We start from the raw sequence: 19,557 nt of genomic DNA, 5'->3' as shown, positions 1-19,557 counted from the left end.
AGGATCTAACTACATATGGTTAGATATGTTTGAATATAATTCCAAACTTAATGCTCGTTATTAGAACTTGAAAAATGTGCCACAAGGTACATTTAAGAGGATTTAGATCTTGTGTTGTTTCCCTAATTTAATTTTTTTTTTCATATTAAACATATTTATTTTATTTTTCATCACCATTGGAGATTAAAAAATTATTAAGCATTTAATGCTGGAAGACTAAACCAAATTTGAAGTAATTTAATTTAGAGAGTCATTTGAAATAAGGTTACACATCAGATACCACTGCCAAATACTCATCAGCAGCAGTGAGTGTATAAAAGTGAGTGCATAAAAGAAATCATGAAAATGGCTTTGGACTTTAATTAATATGAATAGTTTTGCACATAAGTCTCCATCAGTGAACAGCTGAAAACTTGAACACGATAGACTTAATGGTGAAACTAAGCATAAGGAACTTCCTGATTAAAAGCAAATACACAGCCAGAGAAGGGGAACTGTTTATAATTGTCCAGTGACCATTAGATTAGGTTAGATTTCCTCTTGAGACTGGTTCCTGTCAGGGTTTTAAATCAAATCAAATCAAATTTTATTTGTCACATACACGTACATACAGAGTATGACATGCAGTAAAATGCTTTATAAGACTGTCTGGCATGAGGGTGGGATGGGGAGAAAAATATAACAAAGAAAAAGAAGGCAGATAAATAAGGAGTATAAACTAAGTAAAATATGAAATATATAAAGATATAAAGATATATATGATGAAAAATTGTATATACAAGGTATGCTTATGGATACAAGGTATGCTTATGTACAGTAAATAGTAATCACATATGGTGGTTGATGTGAATGTCCTTAAAGTGACCGTGTGTGGTATAATGTGGTATAAAGTGCACTGTGCTGTGCAAGTCCACAGTTAAAGTGACAGTCCAGAGATTACAGTGTTGTAGTGCGAAAAGAAAAATATTTGCAGAAAAGTGTGGTGATAGAGAGAGTGGACCAGCTTTTAGATCCTGGGTGTTTCCTGGTTCAAACTCCAAATGGTCTGCGGGAAGAAGCTCCTCCTTATTCTCACTGTGTTCGCTTTTAGGGAGCGGAAGCGTTTCCCTGAACGCAACAAAAAAAAGAGTCCATTGTTGGGATGGCTGAGGTCCTTCACAATCTTCCTGGCTCTGGTCCGGCACCGCATGCTGTAGATGTCCTGCAGGTTAGGGAGCTCGGTGTGGGTGGTACGTTCAGCTGAACGCACCACCCTCTGGAGGGCTATCCTGTCCTGCATGGTGCTGTTCCTGAACCAGGAAGTAATGCTACCCATCAGAACGCTCTCAATGGTACAAGTGTAAAAAGTCTTTAGCACCTAAAGGGGAGTTTAAAGTCCCTTAAGCATCTCAGATGGTACAGACACTGCCGGGTCTGACAGGACCAAGACAGGTCCTGTGTGATGTGAACACCTAGGTACCGGAAACTGTCCACTCTCTCCACTGGGGTCCTGTTGATGTTTAGCGGTTGGAATGAGCGCTCCTGCTTTGTGCTGAAGTCCACGATCAACTCCTTAGTCTTGCTGACGTTCAGGAGAAGGTTGTTTTCCTGGCACCATCTCTCCAGGTTTTTAACCTCCTGTAGGTAGGCCATCTCATCTTTGTATAATTCTCTTTTCTGTAATCCAGGTGGCTCATCGTAGTGTTTATTCCTCATATTCCTCTTATCAGGGAGTTTTTTAATGTCTGTTTATTAATGTAAGGCAGCCTTACTCAACACAACTCCTGTATGCAGCGATGACTGTAGTGTCGTCTGCAAACTTCAGGAGATAGACAGAGGGGTCTGTAGAGGTGCAGTCATTGGTGTTCCAGGAGAAGAGCAGAGAGGACAGAACACATCCCTGGGGAGCACCAGTGCTAATCGTATGGCTGTTTGACATTAATTTTCCCAGTCTCACTAGCTGTTGACTTACTGTCAGAAAGCTGGTGATCCACTGACAAATAGTGCTAGCAAGAGAGAGCAGGCCTAGTTTGTTCTGGATCACTGTGATGATGAACTGAAGTCCACGAACAATATCCTTGCATAAGTCCCCAATTAGTCCAGATGTTGCAGGATGAAGTGCAGTCCCATCTTTACTGCATCAACCACATAAGGTAAGCAAACTGCAGGGGGTCCAGCAAGGGTCCAGCAATGTCCTTAAACCAACACCAGTCACTAAAAATGACTTTATGACTACAGATGTTAGGGCAAAGGTCTGTAGTCCAGTGATTCTTGGTTTCTTTGGGATGGGGATGAATGGTGGAGCATTTAAAGTAGGCAGGCACTTCACACAGTTCCAGTTAAACTGATCTGAAGTACAGGAGAATGAGAGAGGGGGTCTACTGGAGGTGTTGATGGTTGAGTGGTGAGGTGGTCAGAATGTGTGTGAAGTATAAAACCAAGAGCTTCAAATCTACATTAAAACTCATTCAGACATCAACATTGTGATGTTTCTTATTCCTTTCCACATTGGAGCAAGGTTGTTGGTTGAAAACTGATTTTTCAGCTTTTAAGAGTAGCTCCTCTTGGCCGCTTTAATCTCCTTTATCAGTGTGCCCCTATCCTGATTGTACAAGATGCTGTCCCCATTCCTGAAGGCATCCTCTTTGGCCTGACAAAGCTGTCTGAGTCTTGCTGTGAACCATGGCTTATCGTTGTCGTGTGTAAAATGAGTCCTGGTAGGAATGTATATATCCTCAAAGAAGCTGATATAAGATGTTAGAGTGTGTGAAATTTGATTGAACCTGACTGCCCGCAACTAGAATACAATGATAGTCAGGGTGATTTCTGAGTAAAGGTCGACTAAATGAATTAGCAAACATATAAAGGAAAACTTTTTGTAAGGGTTTGAATATGACATTATTTAATTTCACTGATTTTTGAAGTGATTTTGCCTTTACAGTTTGGTGTATAGTCCAAAGTCTATACCGGGGTGGCCAACCAGTCAGAGACCGAGAGCCACATTTACTACTGTGTTACTGCAAAGAGCCACATCATACACATGGGCACACGTGAACATCACCCATCCCTTTCTCACACACACACACACACACACACACACACACACACACACACACACACACACACACACACACACCTCTGCTCAGACAGATTTATTGTAAATGTCACACACCAACATAATGACAGAAATCGACTCCTACAGTTCTAAGACAGGACAGTCATTTTCAACAATGAACATTGTGTGCACTTTCTCACACACACAAACTCTTAGTTTAACCAAGTCCACAAACAAAAATATAATAATTTAAAATAGCGTTTTTCTTTTACTATGCATGTTACTTAGTGGGACTTTTGGCATTCCTTGCCTTGAACAATCCCCTTCAAATCTGCCTCGTATTCCGTTGTTGCCACTCGAAGCAATTCTTTCACATGGGTGTCAGTCAGAACAGATTAATGCTTTGATTTCACGTGTTTCAGGGTAGAAAACACAGACTTACTTTGTGTGTTATTTTTTTTTATGTGCGTGTTCACTTCGCTTGAGTTCAATACGGTATTTTCAATGCGCATGTGCGTGAGATGAATATACCGCAAAGTTTCCCAGTAGGAACAAGATCATTTAAGTCTTAAAAATACCGTATTGAACTCAAGCGAAGCGAACACGCACATAAAAAAAAAACCACAAACACAAACTTCGATATAAACGTAAGAGCCGAATGCGGCTCGCGAGCCGCGGGTTGGCCACCCCTGGTCTATACAGTAAGATGTTTAAGGGTATTTGAAGATGTCCCATGATTTTATATGTCCACACCGAGGCAGCTATTGATCTAAGATATATATAAAAGAATATTAGCTAAGCTGTATAAAATAATTTGGTATAAAGGGGAAGAATGTGTAATATAAGTACTATTGGTATCAGCATTCTGTGATAAGCCTGCCCTCTAGTGGTGACTTATGTAGCGCTGTATTAGTAATGGCAGTTCTGAGTAAAGACCATGTGAGTTAACACGACTCAACCGTTCTGCTGCGTATTATTCTTCTGTCAGCATACACAACAAAATTGGCGACGAGGTCTGGATCTGTAACTACAACAAGACTTTATTGGACATGAAACAGGAAAAGAAGGATCGTAAAAAGACAACGTGAGTCACATGAAAGAAAGTGAAGCTAAGTGAAATTGTGGAAAGAGTGAAATTATACTGTGAGGCTAATGCCATTGCAGATATTAAGAAAGTGGCTGTTTTGCTAAGCGTGATGGGAGCAAAGACGTATGGACTGCTCCGTAGTTTGTTAACCCCTGAAAAGCCAGCGGATAAAACGTTTCAGCAAATAGTGGACATTCTAAATGAACATTTGAACCCCAAACCCCTGTTAATTGCGGAAAGGTTCAGATTCCATAAGCGTAACCAAGCAAAAGGAGAAAGCATTTCTGAATATATAGCTGAGCTACGCCGATTGTCAGAACATTGTCGATTTGGAGCTGGACTGGCAGATGCATTAAGAGACAGGCTTGTGTGTGGAATGCACAATGAAAGCACACAAAAAAGACTGTTGACAGAAAAAGACTTGACACTTGATCGTGCACTGAATATAGCAATATCCATGGAGACTGCAGCGAAAGATACATTGGAATTGCAACAAAAAACAATCAAATGTGCAACAAATAAACTGTCACTGAAATTGGAAAGAAAACAGAAATGTTATCGCTGCGGAAAAATGTCTCATGATGCGAATGACTGCTGGTTCAAAGATAAAGAGTGCAGGAAATGCCATAAAAAGGGGCACATCGAACGTGTATGCAAAACGGACAGACTGAGGATACAAAAAGACAGAACACACAAGGTGAAACGTAAATCCGCCACTGTATATCAAGTAACTAAAAATGAAACAAACACGAGTTCAGGTACAGATGATCTTTCATGTTTGGAACTGTACAATATTAAGGAGACAGATCGAAGAGTTATTTGGCTCACACCGGAAGTGTCAGGAGTCAAACTCAAAATGGAGTTAGATACTGGATCGGCCTTATCGGTCATTTCAGCAGCTGATTACCAGCGACTGTTCTCAAAAATACCACTGCACAGCACATCAGTGATATTAAAGACCTATACTGGTGAAAAAGTGTCTCCGAAAGGGAAACTACAAGTAATTGTAAAGTACAAAGGTAATCAGCAGCAATTGTACTTGTATGTGTTGGAAAACGGAGGGCCTGCATTGTTCGGACGTGAGTGGCTGAGGAAAATACCTCTAGACTGGCACACTATAAAAAAACTGGATGTGTCCCAGCAAGTCACAGACAAAGAGACACAAAAGGCCCCAGCGCAAATTATAGAAAATGCAGAATCTGTGTTTCAAAAAGGAATAGGAACACTTAAGGGAATAAAAGCGAGTCTGGAGTTAGAAGAAGACACTTCTCCAAAATTCTTTAAAGCTCGCCCAGTCCCGTATGCTATTCGTCCCAAGGTGGAGGCAGAGCTGGATAATTTGGAGAAAATGGAAATTCTGACAAAGGTTGAATGGAGTGAATGGGCAAAACCCATAGTTCCAGTGATCAAAAAGGGCAAAGCAGGAGATGTACGTATTTGCGGGGATTTTAAAGTGACCATTAATCCAGCGCTTCATGCAGTACAGTATCCCCTGCCACGCATTGAAGACATTTTTGCATCTTTGTCTGGTGGAGAACACTTCTCAAAAATTGACCTGGCTCAAGCTTACCTTCAAATGGAGATGGATGAGAAATCCAAGAAATTCTTGACAATCAACACACATAAAGGGCTCTATCAATACAATCGTCTTGTTTTTGGAATTGCCTCTGCCCCTGCTTTGTGGCAGAGAGCGATGGACCAGGTGTTGCAGGGTATCCCAGGAACGCAGTGTTACCTGGATGATATCATTGTAACGGGGAAGGATGATACAGATCACCTCAGAAACTTGCAACGGGTGCTGATGAGATTGTGTGAGTATGGACTAAGAGCCAACAAAGAAAAATGTGAGTTTTTTTAAGTCTCGGATTTCTTACTGTGGTCATGTAATAGACAAAGATGGTCTACACAAGTCACAAGACAAAATTGAAGCTGTGCTAAATGCACCACACCCACAAAACTTGTCTCAACTCCGATCATATCTCGGACTTGTGAACTATTACCACAAATTTCTTCCAAACATCTCCACTGTACTACATCCTTTGAACGCACTGTTGCAAACAAGGACACAGTGGAAATGGTCAGACAGCTGTGAGCAAGCTTTCCAAAAGACCAAAAGGCTCATAACTTCCAATATAGTGCTAACACACTTCAATCCATCTATGCCTATCAGACTGGCGTGCGATGCATCACCATATGGAATTGGCGCAGTGCTGTCACACAAGTTTCCAGATGGTGCTGAAAAACCGATAGCCTTTGCATCTAGATCACTAACGACAGCGGAACGCAACTATGCACAAATAGACCGTGAAGCACTTAGTCTCGTGTGGGGTGTAAAAAAATTCCACCATTATCTGTATGGTCAACGGTTTACCCTGATCACAGATCATCAGCCCTTGGTCTCGATATTCAACGCTCAGAAGGGTGTCTCAGCGATGGCCTCAGCACGGTTGCAGCGTTGGTCACTCTTTTTGGGTGCTCATCAATATGATATCGAGTACAAAGGCACCAAACTACACGGTAACGCGGATGGCTTGTCGCGTCTTCCACTGAAGTTGACAGAAGAGTCAAAGGCGATGGATCCAGCTGACATGTTTCAAACCTCAATCGTGAGTCAGTTTCCTGTGACAAATGCTGCTATTCAGAGAGAAACCCGCAATGACCCGACATTGTCTAAGGTCTATGATATTACAGTACGTGGGTGGCCGACAGCAGGGAACTCGCTGTATCCGGCATTCGCAGCAAGGAGAGAACAGCTTTCTGTGTGTCAAGGAACTCTTATGTGTGGCTTGCGAGTTGTCATTCCCTCCAAATTGCGCAGTAAGATGTTGGACATACTACATGAAGGACATTTGGGCACTGTAAAAATGAAAAACCTTGCCCGCAGCTACATGTGGTGGCCGGGAATTGACAAGCAGATTGAAGATCTGGCAAAGGCTTGTCCAGGATGTCAAAGGACCCAGAACTCTCCACCATTAGCTCCTTTGCATCTTTGGGAATGGCCGTCAACACCGTGGCAAAGAGTGCATGTCGACTTTGCTGGGCCATTCAAGGACTCCATGTTCTTGATCGCCGTGGACGCGCATTCTAAGTGGCCTAAAGTTGTTCTAATGAAGACAACCACATCCGAAAAGACTGTTTCTGTGCTAAGATCAATATTCTCCAGAAACGGGCTCCCAGAACAGATATGCACGGATAATGGACGACAGTTCGTCTCAGACGAGTTTCAGAAATTCATGAAGCTGAACGGAGTCAAGCACATTACATCCGCACCATACCATCCTGCCACTAATGGCTTGGCCGAAAGGTTTGTACAAACGTTCAAGAAAGCAATAAATGCAATGGACAATGACACCATCTCACTCCAACAAAAAATAGACAACTTCCTTTTCATGTACAGAAATGCAACCCACTCCACAACTGGTCAAACACCAGCAATGATATTCTTTAAGAGGAATTTAAGATCTCGCTTGGATCTTATCAAACCTGATGTTCGACGAGATGTGGAAAACAAACAGTTTGTGCACATGAACGATAGACATGCAAGAAACTTCCAAGTAGGACAAGCAGTCTTAGCACGTGACTACAGACTGGAAAAATGGCAGCCAGGTACCATCACCACCAGAACTGGTCCCTTGATGTACACAGTAAGGGTTGGTGACAACACATGGAGACGGCATGCAGATCAGCTGGTGAATCGTCAGGCAAAATCCTCACTGTTATCTGTTCCTGATTCATCTGACGATGTTCCTGATTTAAATGGCAAGGTCAATGATGCTGTTGAGACTGCCCCTCTTACCTCGGTTACCATGAACGATTCTGAACCACACATTGATAATCCAGATGTGACGGCTTCAGTTACGCCTGGACTGCACCGGGATTCGTAGAGACGTTACCCTGAGAGATGTAGGAAACCTCCCCAGAGGCTTGATTTGTAATGTGTTGTAATTGGCAACATTGTTCAGGTTTATTGTGATTGTTATGCAGTGAGTTGTAGTTGTGTATTTCTTGTTTTTTGGGTGATTAATCTAAAAGGGGAGGAATGTGTAATATAAGTACTATTGGTATCAGCATTCTGTGATAAGCCTGCCCTCTAGTGGTGACTGATGTAGCGCTGTATTAGTAATGGCAGTTCTGAGTAAAAACCATGTGAGTTAACACGACTCAACCGTTCTGCTGCGTATTATTCTTCTGTCAGCATACACAACAATTTACTAATCTGGGCCGTTGATTTGGATTCCAAAAATGCGGTTGTGTCCCCACCTACCGTTTAGTTTAAGAATTGCAAGTGGAAACGCATCGAAAGCTGAGGTCATAAGCGGTATTTTAATATTTAAATATTGCCAGATATTAAATTTCTACCCTCTATTCTATTTTTTAGGTTTATTTCTCAACTAGCCCGCTTTTACATAAATACATTTTTGCTTGCAACTAAAACAATTTAACAAAGAACATTATTATCTAATCCTAGGATTGGATTTCCAATGACGAATACACGATTAAAACATTCAACCACCAATATGTTATCTTTCATGAGTTATAGTATGTGAATGTCTTGTCTAAGTAAATTAGGATAATTCTACTAGCTTTATTTTAATTAATGTACATTATTTAAAATAAAATAAAAATAAAAATACATATTTTTTCAAAGATAGTAAAATGTTTACTCAGTAGTCATGCTGTTTCAAAGCTTGTCTTTCAGAGACATTGCATTATGGTGTGTGGGGGAGCGGGCGGGTGGTGGGCGATATACGCATGCCTGGCAACCCAGTTTGCAACTTAGTATATAAAGAGTGGGTAACGGCTGTTTTGCTTCAGACAGCATATCGCATTGTTGAGATACGCATAATTGGAGAGCTCGCGTTTATTTTCTAATTGACCTACAGACATGGCCTTCGGGATCAAAGTGTCTAAGAAAATTCTTTTTCTTATTAGTTTATTATTTTGGGTGAGTATACGTCTCCATTTTCGTTTTACCCACTAGCAGATGAAACTATAGTCAATGTTGAAAGTCATCCCAGTATATTATATATCTGTGGGCAAAATTTGAAATAGAATAAAATTATTATTCTAAAAATAATAATATTTTTAGAATAATATTTTTAGAATCAGCAAAATAATACATTATATTAAGATAATAAAAACGCTTATATATTAGTTTGCTGATTCAGTTTCTGTAAATAAACATAATAAACCTAAGCAAGAAAGTGCAAAGTATCTATCTACCACATTATTGATAGCCCCCACAGTATTGGTGAAGTGTATTCTGGGTTTTTTCTGTTTGTTCGGATAAAAACACGTCAATTTCGGTGTCATATTTTTCTCTAATTTATGCGTGATCTTGTTCACGTGTAAAATTTCAATGGCGCATTGTAAAAATCAATAGATTTTGTACGCCTCTTAAAGGCGAACAAAGATAAAGTGGGAAGGATTTAGGCACTATTGTGTGCCTCAGTATGACCCTCGAGCCAGTAAAAAAAAAATCCTATTTAAGCCTATATGAGAGATGTGATTCATACAAAGTGAGTATTCTTATGGACAGCTTCTTTCAGTCATAACCGATCACTGTCTTTCTCTAATCTGTGGCTGAAAGTGTAACTTTCTACAGCAGTCAAGTTTTCTGGTCACAAATCCAAGAAACATCATTTGGAATAGTGGAATAGTTGTTCTGGAATACACGTTACATCCTTAAACATGATGAGCAAGATGAAGGTTAACAAGGACTACTTCCAAACTTCTTCTTTCTGGTTTTTTTAGGCCTTTTGGGGCTTTACACTGAGAGACACAAGACCAGATTTTAATTTAAAATTAGTGCAGCAAAGTAACTTTCAGCCCCGTGACCGAGATCTGGGCTCTTGTTGTGTCACATGCTTTTTTGGATAAACCATCAGACCCACATGTTTAAGTCAAAACAACAACTATTGTGTTGTAAAGCTTAATCTCTTATTTATCTGAAAATTATATAGGCACATATTCGGGAAATGTATGTCTTGTATTTGGATTTGTATTCTGTGTGTCATGTATTTATTTAGCAATATTCACAATGTTCTGTGCGTGTTTGTCATGCAGTCGGGTCACGCTGTTGTTTTCAGTAGTTGTTCACAAGTTTTTTTTTTTTAATGTGATTTTTCTGTCTCCAGTTGTCAGGAGCGGCGTTCACGTATGTCGGCTCTTATTTCATAACCAGCTATAAGAATTTTGATGACTTCAGGGTTGACGATTATGGCCTTGTCCCTGCAATCATCATTCTTGCCGTGGCCGGAGTCATGTTCTTAATCAGCATAATTGGCTGCTGTGCCACTCTGAAGGAGTCTAAAATTGGCCTAGGCTTTGTGAGTACGGAAATTCCTGGAGCACAATCCCGAAAATATTGAAATTAATTTCGCTTTGAGTTTCAGTTTTAAAAATAAAAAGGAGAAGCAAATTATTTTAACTCTTTCTTTCTTCATGCACATTTTGTTTGCATGCAGTTCCTACTGATCATCTTGCTGATCTTTGCTGCGGAGGTCACTGCCTTAGTGTTTGGCTACGTGTACAAACCATCAGTAAGTTTTCTGGTTTGGTAATTGCTGCTTTATAATTACTGTATTATTTTTGTGTCCACTTTCATGAATGTAGTTTGGTATTTTGTGAGCTTGATCTTATGAGCTTTTATCTTAAATTTTTAAATTTGGTAGAGCCTTGTGATCTATGGACACAATATTTCTTAAATGATTTATAAATAACAGTGAATGATCGTTTTACTGACAGATAAGTGAAGGCTTGTACGATTCAGCATATGAATTTTTTGATATATACGATGGCTATAATTCACAAGCCAAAGCAGTGGATTACTTGCAGACTCAGGTAAATAATTATTATAATTAGGTGTAATACATTATTAAAAATATCTGTAGGCTGTACTTTTTTTTAAATAATGGCACATGTCTATTTGCTCTCTCTTTTTCCAGCTGCAATGTTGTGGGTTAACTGATTACACCGACTGGAAAAATTTTCAATGGTACTATGTTCACAAAACTGTGCCTGAATCATGCTGCAGAGCAGACGAACTGTGCAGTGGAAAATTGGAACAGCCACATTTGCTGAATACTGGTGTAAGCGAAAAAAATCTAAACGGCATTATTTTACATGTCAAACAATTCTGATCTCTACAATTACTGTATTTTTATCATTTGGGGGACAAATGATGTTCTTCGAAATCAAACCCTGCAATGTAGTCTTTGTTTTTTTTTAGGGATGTGTAGATAAATTGCAGAAGCTGCTGCAGGGTGTGCTGAATTTTGCCCTGCTTGTCATTTTGGGATTTGCCATCATAAAGGTATGTTAGGCCTATAATTTGTACAGCAATTACCTGCTTTCAAAAAAAATAATGTGGAAATTTTTGCACTGGTAACAATTTCTTTCTTTTCTTCAGTTCTTAGGCATTTTAAGCATTTCTTTTATCATCTGCCTAACACCCGGAAATGACTACCAAACAGTTTATGCGTAAAAGGTTCCATAAAGCTTCTTTCATTATCAATAATGAAGATAGTCAGACATTTTTCATAATCTCATAAGTAACAATACTAACATTTCACACATTAGTTTTTTATGGCTTAGTATTTTAAGTTTTGTTGTGGTCTTTGCATAGAAAAGCAAAAATCACTGTTGTATTAAGAAATGAAGAAGGCAAATAATTTATGCTTACTTGTTTCCTTTTGTGGTAAGGACTAAAGTGCAGATAAATTTGCTACTTTTGGTTGACTGGTGTGCCTTAGCCAGCTATGTTTACTATTTGTATTCTACCTTAATTTATCAGAAATGCACACTTGCATGTACCTATTTATAATTGTAAGTTCAACAATAAAATGTACTTCTACATTTGCCTGAACTGACTTCTTACAACAGTCTAAACACTGAATTAAACGTGATTCGAAGTTTAAGTGTATTCCATTTTTTGTCTCTAGATGTTGTTTATGTAAATGTCAAAGGTTTTGATGCTTTATTTTTTGCTATTAAACGTCTAAGCCTTAGACGTTTAATAGCAAAAAATAAAGCATCAAAATAAATAAATGATAATAAATATATCTGTGATATATAAATATATCACATAATAAATGCTGACTTGCTGAGTATTTATTGTATTGACGATTAAATAAATGTCAAACAATTGTTTGTCAAAATTACAAACTTAAAAGCAGCACTTTTTAGTTTAGCTTCTGTAAAAAAAAAAAAAAAAAAGTCTTATAACTTCAGGTTATAATTTCAGGTATTATCTGTGTCATGGTGACATCTATATAATCTGAGAGTTTATAGCATGGGATCGGAAAGTTTATTAACCCCTTAATTCCTGTTCAATTTAGTAGATATCTGTTGGAGAGGTTTTTTTGTTTGTTTCTTTCAAGACTATGTTCTAGATCATATCTACATTAATGCAAAAATGACACAATTTATTATTTTGTGTAACCATATGATCCAGTAGGGCTGGGCGATAAATAGATTTTATCGATTAACTCGAATGTGTAGTTTACATCGATCTGTTTTAATAAAAATCGGGTTTCTCTTTAATGTCCGCCAACGCTCCCCTCTGGGCTCCCCTAGTTTCGAACGAACTCAGCCACCCCCCTCCCCCCGCACGTTTGCCATAGAGATACACAAACAACATGGCAGCGAGCAGAGAATAACTCATTCCCAAGAAAGGCACAGTGTCTTCTGTAATTTGGAATTGGTTTGGGTTGGCTGCGTCAGACGCAGCACAAACAACACCCCGCTGCAAAGTGTGTTTGAAGGCTGTTGCAAGCAAAGGTAGCAGTACCACCAAAAACACTGCTTTACTTTTAACCCCAGAAACACTGCTATCATCTCCAGGCAATTTATGTGCCACGAGAGACGAGGGCCTCTCCACAGACCCTGGGCGGAGTGGCCACTCATGACCGCTCCCCACCCCGTGAGGGAAGCGTCTGTTTTTACCGTCACGCGACGACACGGAGCCCCCAACACTGGGCCACGGGACAGAAATGTCCGGTCTTTCCAGACATCCAAGGCTCGAAGGGCACGCCACGAGACCTTAATAGTACGATGGGGGTTTCTCCTGAGGGAGAACCCCCTGCCCTGGAGCCACCACTGGCGGGGCCTCATGTGCAGGAGCCCGAGCGGAACTATGCTGGACGCCGCCGCCATGAGACCTAGCAGCCTCTGGAACTGCCTTACAGTGAGTGGCTGGCCTTACCGCACTCTCCTGACGGCAGTGGGGATGACCTCGACCCGAGCAGGCGACAACCGTGCCTGCATCCTGGCTGCGTCCCACACTACGCCCAAAAAGGTGGTTCTCAGTGCTGGAGAAAGCACGCTTTTGCTGGCGTTTAGCCGAAACCCAAGCACCTTCATGTAGGCGAGGACGACATCTGGATGCCGAATCGCCTGTCACTCCGAATGAGCCATGATCAACCAATCGTCGATGTAATTCAAAATGCGGATGCCCTGGAGCCGCAGCGGGGCCAGTGCTGCATCGACGCACTTTGTGAAGGTGCGGGGCGAGAGTGCCAGGCCGAACGGGAGGACCCGATATTGGTATGCTACGCCCCCGAAAGCAAACCTCAGGAACCTCCTGTGTGCAGGAAGGATGGAGACACAAACACAAACTTCGATATAAACGTAAGAGCCGAATGCAGCTCGCGAGCCGCGGGTTGGCCACCCCTGGTCTATACAGTAAGATGTTTAAGGGTATTTGAAGATGTCCCATGATTTTATATACATAAGTGGTTAATAGATGTGGTGAGGGAAGACGTGCAGGTAGTTGGGTTGAAAAAGGCAGATGTAGAGGACCGGGGGTGCATGGAGACAGATGATCCGACCCCTAATGGGAGAAGCCGAAAGAAGAAAAATAAGATTTTATATACATATACCACAAACATATAAGTGTATTATTTGTGTTCTGGTGAAAAAAGCAAAACATCTTTGTTGTCTTTTTTTTATAAAAGAAACGCCGTTCTGAAGTCCCCTGGTGGTCTAGTGGTTAAGATGCAGCGCTCTCACCGCTGCGACCCGGGTTCGATCCCCGGTCAGGGAACCATCCCCAGCCACTCTCAGTGCCGGTCCCAAGCCCGGATAAATTGGGGAGGGTTGCGTTAGGAAGGGCATCCAGCGTAAAACGTGCCAAATCAAACGTGCGGAGGATCCGCTGTGGCGACCCCTAACGGGAGAAGCCGAAAGAAAGAAAGAAACGCCGTACTGAAGCGCCCTTACATCCATTTGGACAGCTCCCAGCACCCATACCGAAAGCGCACGATTAGACAAAAAAACATGCGGCCGTAAAGCAACTAGCGAGCTCCACACCGAGGCAGCTATTGATCTAAGATATATATAAAAGAATATTAGCTAAGCTGTATAAAATATTTTGGTATAAAGAAATGATTTACTAATCTGGGCCGTTGATTTGGATTCCAAAAATGCGGTTGTGTCCCCACCTACCGTTTAGTTTAAGAATTGCAAGTGGAAACGCATCGAAAGCTGAGGTCATAAGCGGTATTTTAATATTTAAATATTGCCAGATATTAAATTTCTACCCTCTATTTTTTTTTTTTAGGTTTATTTCTCAACTAGCCCGCTTTTACATAAATACATTTTTGCTTGCAACTAAAACAATTTAACAAAGAACATTATTATCTAATCCTAGGATTGGATTTCCAATGACGAATACACGATTAAAACATTCAACCACCAATATGTTATCTTTCATAAGTTATAGTATGTGAATGTCTTGTCTAAGTAAATTAGGATAATTCTACTAGCTTTATTTTAATTAATGTACATTATTTAAAATAAAATAAAAATAAAAATACATATTTTTTCAAAGATAGTAAAATGTTTACTCAGTAGTCATGCTGTTTCAAAGCTTGTCTTTCAGAGACATTGCATTATGGTGTGTGGGGGAGCGGGCGGGTGGTGGGCGATATACGCATGCCTGGCAACCCAGTTTGCAACTTAGTATATAAAAAGTGGGTAACGGCTGTTTTGCTTCAGACAGCATATCGCATTGTTGAGATACGCATAATTGGAGAGCTCGCGTTTATTTTCTAATTGACCTACAGACATGGCCTTCGGGATCAAAGTGTCTAAGAAAATTCTTTTTCTTATTAGTTTATTATTTTGGGTGAGTATACGTCTCCATTTTCGTTTTACCCACTAGCAGATGAAACTATAGTCAATGTTGAAAGTCATCCCAGTATATTATATATCTGTGGGCAAAATTTGGAATAGAATAAAATTATTATTCTAAAAATAATAATATTTTTAGAATAATATTTTTGGAATCAGCAAAATAATACATTATATTAAGATAATAAAAACGCTTATATATTAGTTTGCTGATTCAGTTCCTGTAAATAAACATAATAAACCTAAGCAAGAAAGTGCAAAGTATCTATCTACCACATTATTGATAGCCCCCACAGTATTGGTGAAGTGTATTCTGGGTTTTTTCTGTTTGTTAGGATAAAAACACGTCAATTTCGGTGTCATATTTTTCTCTAATTTATGCGTGATCTTGTTCACGTGTAAAATGTCAATGCCGCATTGAAAAAATCAATAGATTTTGTACGCCTCTTAAAGGCGAACAAAGATAAAGTGGGAAGGATTTAGGCACTATTGTGTGCCTCAGTATGACCCTCGAGCCAGTAAAAAAAAATCCTATTAAAGCCTATATGAGAGATGTGATTCATACAAAGTGAGTATTCTTATGGACAGCTTCTTTCAGTCATAACCGATCACTGTCTTTCTCTAATCTGTGGCTGAAAGTGTAACTTTCTACAGCAGTCAAGTTTTCTGGTCACAAATCCAAGAAACATCATTTGGAATAGTGGAATAGTTGTTCTGGAATACACGTTACATCCTTAAACATGATGAGCAAGATGAAGGTTAACAAGGACTACTTCCAAACTTCTTCTTTCTGGTTTTTTTAGGCCTTTTGGGGCTTTACACTGAGAGACACAAGACCAGAATTTAAGTTAAAATTAGTGCAGCAAAGTAACTTTCAGTCCCGTGACCGAGATCTGGGCTCTTGTTGTGTCACATGCTTTTTTGGATAAACCATCAGACCCACATGTTTAAGTCAAAACAACAACTATTGTGTTGTAAAGCTTAATCTCTTATTTATCTGAAAATTATATAGGCACATATTCGGAAATGTATGTCTTGTATTTGGATTTGTATTCTCTGTGTCATGTATTTATTTAGCAATATTCACAATGTTCTGTGCGTGTTTGTCATGCAGTCGGGTCACGCTGTTGTTTTCAGTAGTTGTTCACAAGTTTTTTTTTTTTTATGTGATTTCTCTGTCTCCAGTTGTCAGGAGCGGCGTTCACGTATGTCGGCTCTTATTTCATAACCAGCTATAAGAATTTTGATGACTTCAGGGTTGACGATTATGGCCTTGTCCCTGCAATCATCATTCTTTCCGTGGCCGGAGTCATGTTCTTAATCAGCATAATTGGCTGCTGTGCCACTCTGAAGGAGTCTAAAATTGGCCTAGGCTTTGTGAGTACGGAAATTCCTGGAGCACAATCCCGAAAATATTGAAATAAATTTCGCTTTGAGTTTCAGTTTTAAAAATAAAAAGAAGAAGCAAATTATTTCAACTCTTTCTTTCTTCATGCACATTTTGTTTGCATGCAGTTCCTACTGATCATCTTGCTGATCTTTGCTGCGGAGGTCACTGCCTTAGTGTTTGGCTACGTGTACAAACCATCAGTAAGTTTTCTGGTTTGGTAATTGCTGCTTTATAATTACTGTATTATTTTTGTGTCCACTTTCATGAATGTAGTTTGGTATTTTGTGAGCTTGATCTTATGAGCTTTTATCTTAAATTTTTAAATTTGGTAGAGCCTTGTGATCTATGGACACAATATTTCTTAAATGATTTATAAATAACAGTGAATGATCTTTTTACTGACAGATAAGTGAAGGCTTGTACGATTCAGCATATGATTTTTTTTATATATACGATGGCTATAATTCACAAGCCAAAGCAGTGGATTACTTGCAGACTCAGGTAAATAATTATTATAATTAGGTGTAATACATTATTAAAAATATCTGTAGGCTGTACTTTTTTTTTAAATAATGGCACATGTCTATTTGCTCTCTCTTTTTCCAGCTGCAATGTTGTGGGTTAACTGATTACACCGACTGGAAAAATTTTCAATGGTACTATGTTCACAAAACTGTGCCTGAATCATGCTGCAGAGCAGATGAACTGTGCAGTGGAAAATTGGAACAGCCACATTTGCTGAATACTGGTGTAAGCGAAAAAAATCTAAACGGCATTATTTTACATGTCAAACAATTCTGATCTCTACAATTACTGTATTTTTATCATTTGGGGGACAAATGATGTTCTTCGAAATCAAACCCTGCAATGTAGTCTTTGTTTTTTTTTTTAGGGATGTGTAGATAAATTGCAGAAGCTGCTGCAGGGTGTGCTGAATTTTGCCCTGCTTGTCATTATGGGATTTGCCATCATAAAGGTATGTTAGGCCTATAATTTGTACAGCAATTACCTGCTTTCAAAAAAAATAATGTGGAAATTTTTGCACTGGTAACAATTTCTTTCTTTTCTTCAGTTCTTAGGCATTTTAAGCATTTCTTTTATCATCTGCCGAAAACCCGGAAATGACTACCAAACAGTTTATGCGTAAAAGGTTCCATAAAGCTTCTTCATTATCAAAAATGAAGATAGTCAGACATTTTTCATAATCTCATAAGTAACAATACTAACATTTCACACATTAGTTTTTTATGGCTTAGTATTTTAAGTTTTGTTGTGGTCTTTGCATAGAAAAGCAAAAATCACTGTTGTATTAAGAAATGAAGAAGGCAAATAATTTATGCTTACTTGTTTCCTTTTGTGGTAAGGACTAAAGTGCAGATAAATTTGCTACTTTTGGTTGACTGGTGTGCCTTAGCCAGCTATGTTTACTATTTGTATTCTACCTTAATTTATCAGAAATGCACACTTGCATGTACCTATTTATAATTGTAAGTTCAACAATAAAATGTACTTCTACATTTGCCTGAACTGACTTCTTACAACATTCTAAACACTGAATTAAACGTGATTCGAAGTTTAAGTGTATTCCATTTTTTGTCTCTAGATGTTGTTTATGTAAATGTCAAAGGTTTTGATGCTTTATTTTTTGCTATTAAACGTCTAAGCCTTAGACGTTTAATAGCAAAAAATAAAGCATCAAAATAAATAAATGATATATTTATATATCACAGATATATTTATTATCACATAATAAATGCTGACTTGCTGAGTATTTATTGTATTGACGATTAAATAAATGTCAAACAATTGTTTGTCAAAATTACAAACTTAAAAGCAGCACTTTTTAGTTTAACTTCTGTAAAAAAAAAAAAAAAAAAAAAAAAAAAGTCTTATAACTTCAGGTTATAATTTCAGGTATTATCTGTGTCATGGTGACATCTATATAATCTGAGAGTTTATAGCATGGGATCGGAAAGTTTATTAACCCCTTAATTCCTGTTCAATTTAGTAGATATCTGTTGGAGAGGTTTTTTTGTTTGTTTCTTTCAAGACTATGTTCTAGATCATATCTACATTAATGCAAAAATGACACAATTTATTATTTTGTGTAACCATATGATCCAGTAGGGCTGGGCGATAAATAGATTTTATCGATTAACTCGAATGTGTAGTTTACATCGATCTGTTTTAATAAAAATTGGGTTTCTCTTTAATGTCCGCCAACGCTCCCCTCTGGGCTCCCCTAGTTTCGAACGAACTCAGCCACCCCCCTCCCCCCGCACGTTTTCCATAGAGATACACAAACAACATGGCAGCGAGCAGAGAATAACTCATTCCCAAGAAAGGCACAGTGTCTTCTGTAATTTGGAATTGGTTTGGGTTGGCTGCGTCAGACGGCGTGTGTTTGAAGGCTGTTGCAAGCAAAGGTAGCAGTACCACCAAAAACACTGCTTTACTTTTAACCCCAAAAACACTGCCATCATCTCCAGGCAATTTATGTGCCACGAGAGACGAGGGCCTCTCCACAGACCCTGGGCGGAGTGGCCACTCATGACCGCTCCCCACCCCGTGAGGGAAGCGTCTGTTTTTACCGTCACGCGACGACACGGAGCCCCCAACACTGGGCCACGGGACAGAAATGTCCGGTCTTTCCAGACATCCAAGGCTCGAAGGGCACGCCACGAGACCTTAATAGTACGATGGGGGTTTCTCCTAAAGGGAGAACCCCCTGCCCTGGAGCCACCACTGGCGGGGCCTCATGTGCAGGAGCCCGAGCGGAACTATGCTGGACGCCGCCGCCATGAGACCTAGCAGCCTCTGGAACTGCCTCACAGTGAGTGGCTGGCCTTACCGCACTCTCCTGACGGCAGTGGGGATGACCTCGACCCGAGCAGGCGACAACCGTGCCTGCAT

General features: G+C 39.6%; 1 protein-coding gene and 1 long non-coding RNA gene across 2 annotated transcripts in view; one reads left to right on the top strand and one right to left on the bottom strand.

The window, feature by feature from the left end:
- Window positions 1–19,557, bottom strand: part of LOC310732916 — a 302,995-nt gene that overhangs the window by 204,581 nt on the left and 78,857 nt on the right. The window lies entirely within an intron of this gene.
- On the top strand, window positions 8,917–18,223 carry LOC310732909 (tetraspanin-36-like). The gene is made up of 12 exons (XM_083553679.1): window positions 8,917–9,066; window positions 10,259–10,450; window positions 10,589–10,663; window positions 10,869–10,964; window positions 11,069–11,212; window positions 11,353–11,436; window positions 16,440–16,631; window positions 16,770–16,844; window positions 17,050–17,145; window positions 17,251–17,394; window positions 17,537–17,620; window positions 17,717–18,223. The coding sequence occupies exons 1-12, from the start codon at window positions 9,007–9,009 to the stop codon at window positions 17,789–17,791; spliced, it is 1,317 nt and encodes a 438-aa protein (XP_083409805.1). The 5' UTR covers window positions 8,917–9,006; the 3' UTR covers window positions 17,792–18,223.

This window comes from Silurus aristotelis (assembly GCF_946808225.1).
Source record: "Silurus aristotelis genome assembly, chromosome: 11".
NCBI classification, from domain to species: Eukaryota; Metazoa; Chordata; class Actinopteri; order Siluriformes; family Siluridae; genus Silurus; species Silurus aristotelis.
Note: the sequence above shows the minus strand (reverse complement) of the source record. Positions and strands in the feature narration are given on the sequence as shown.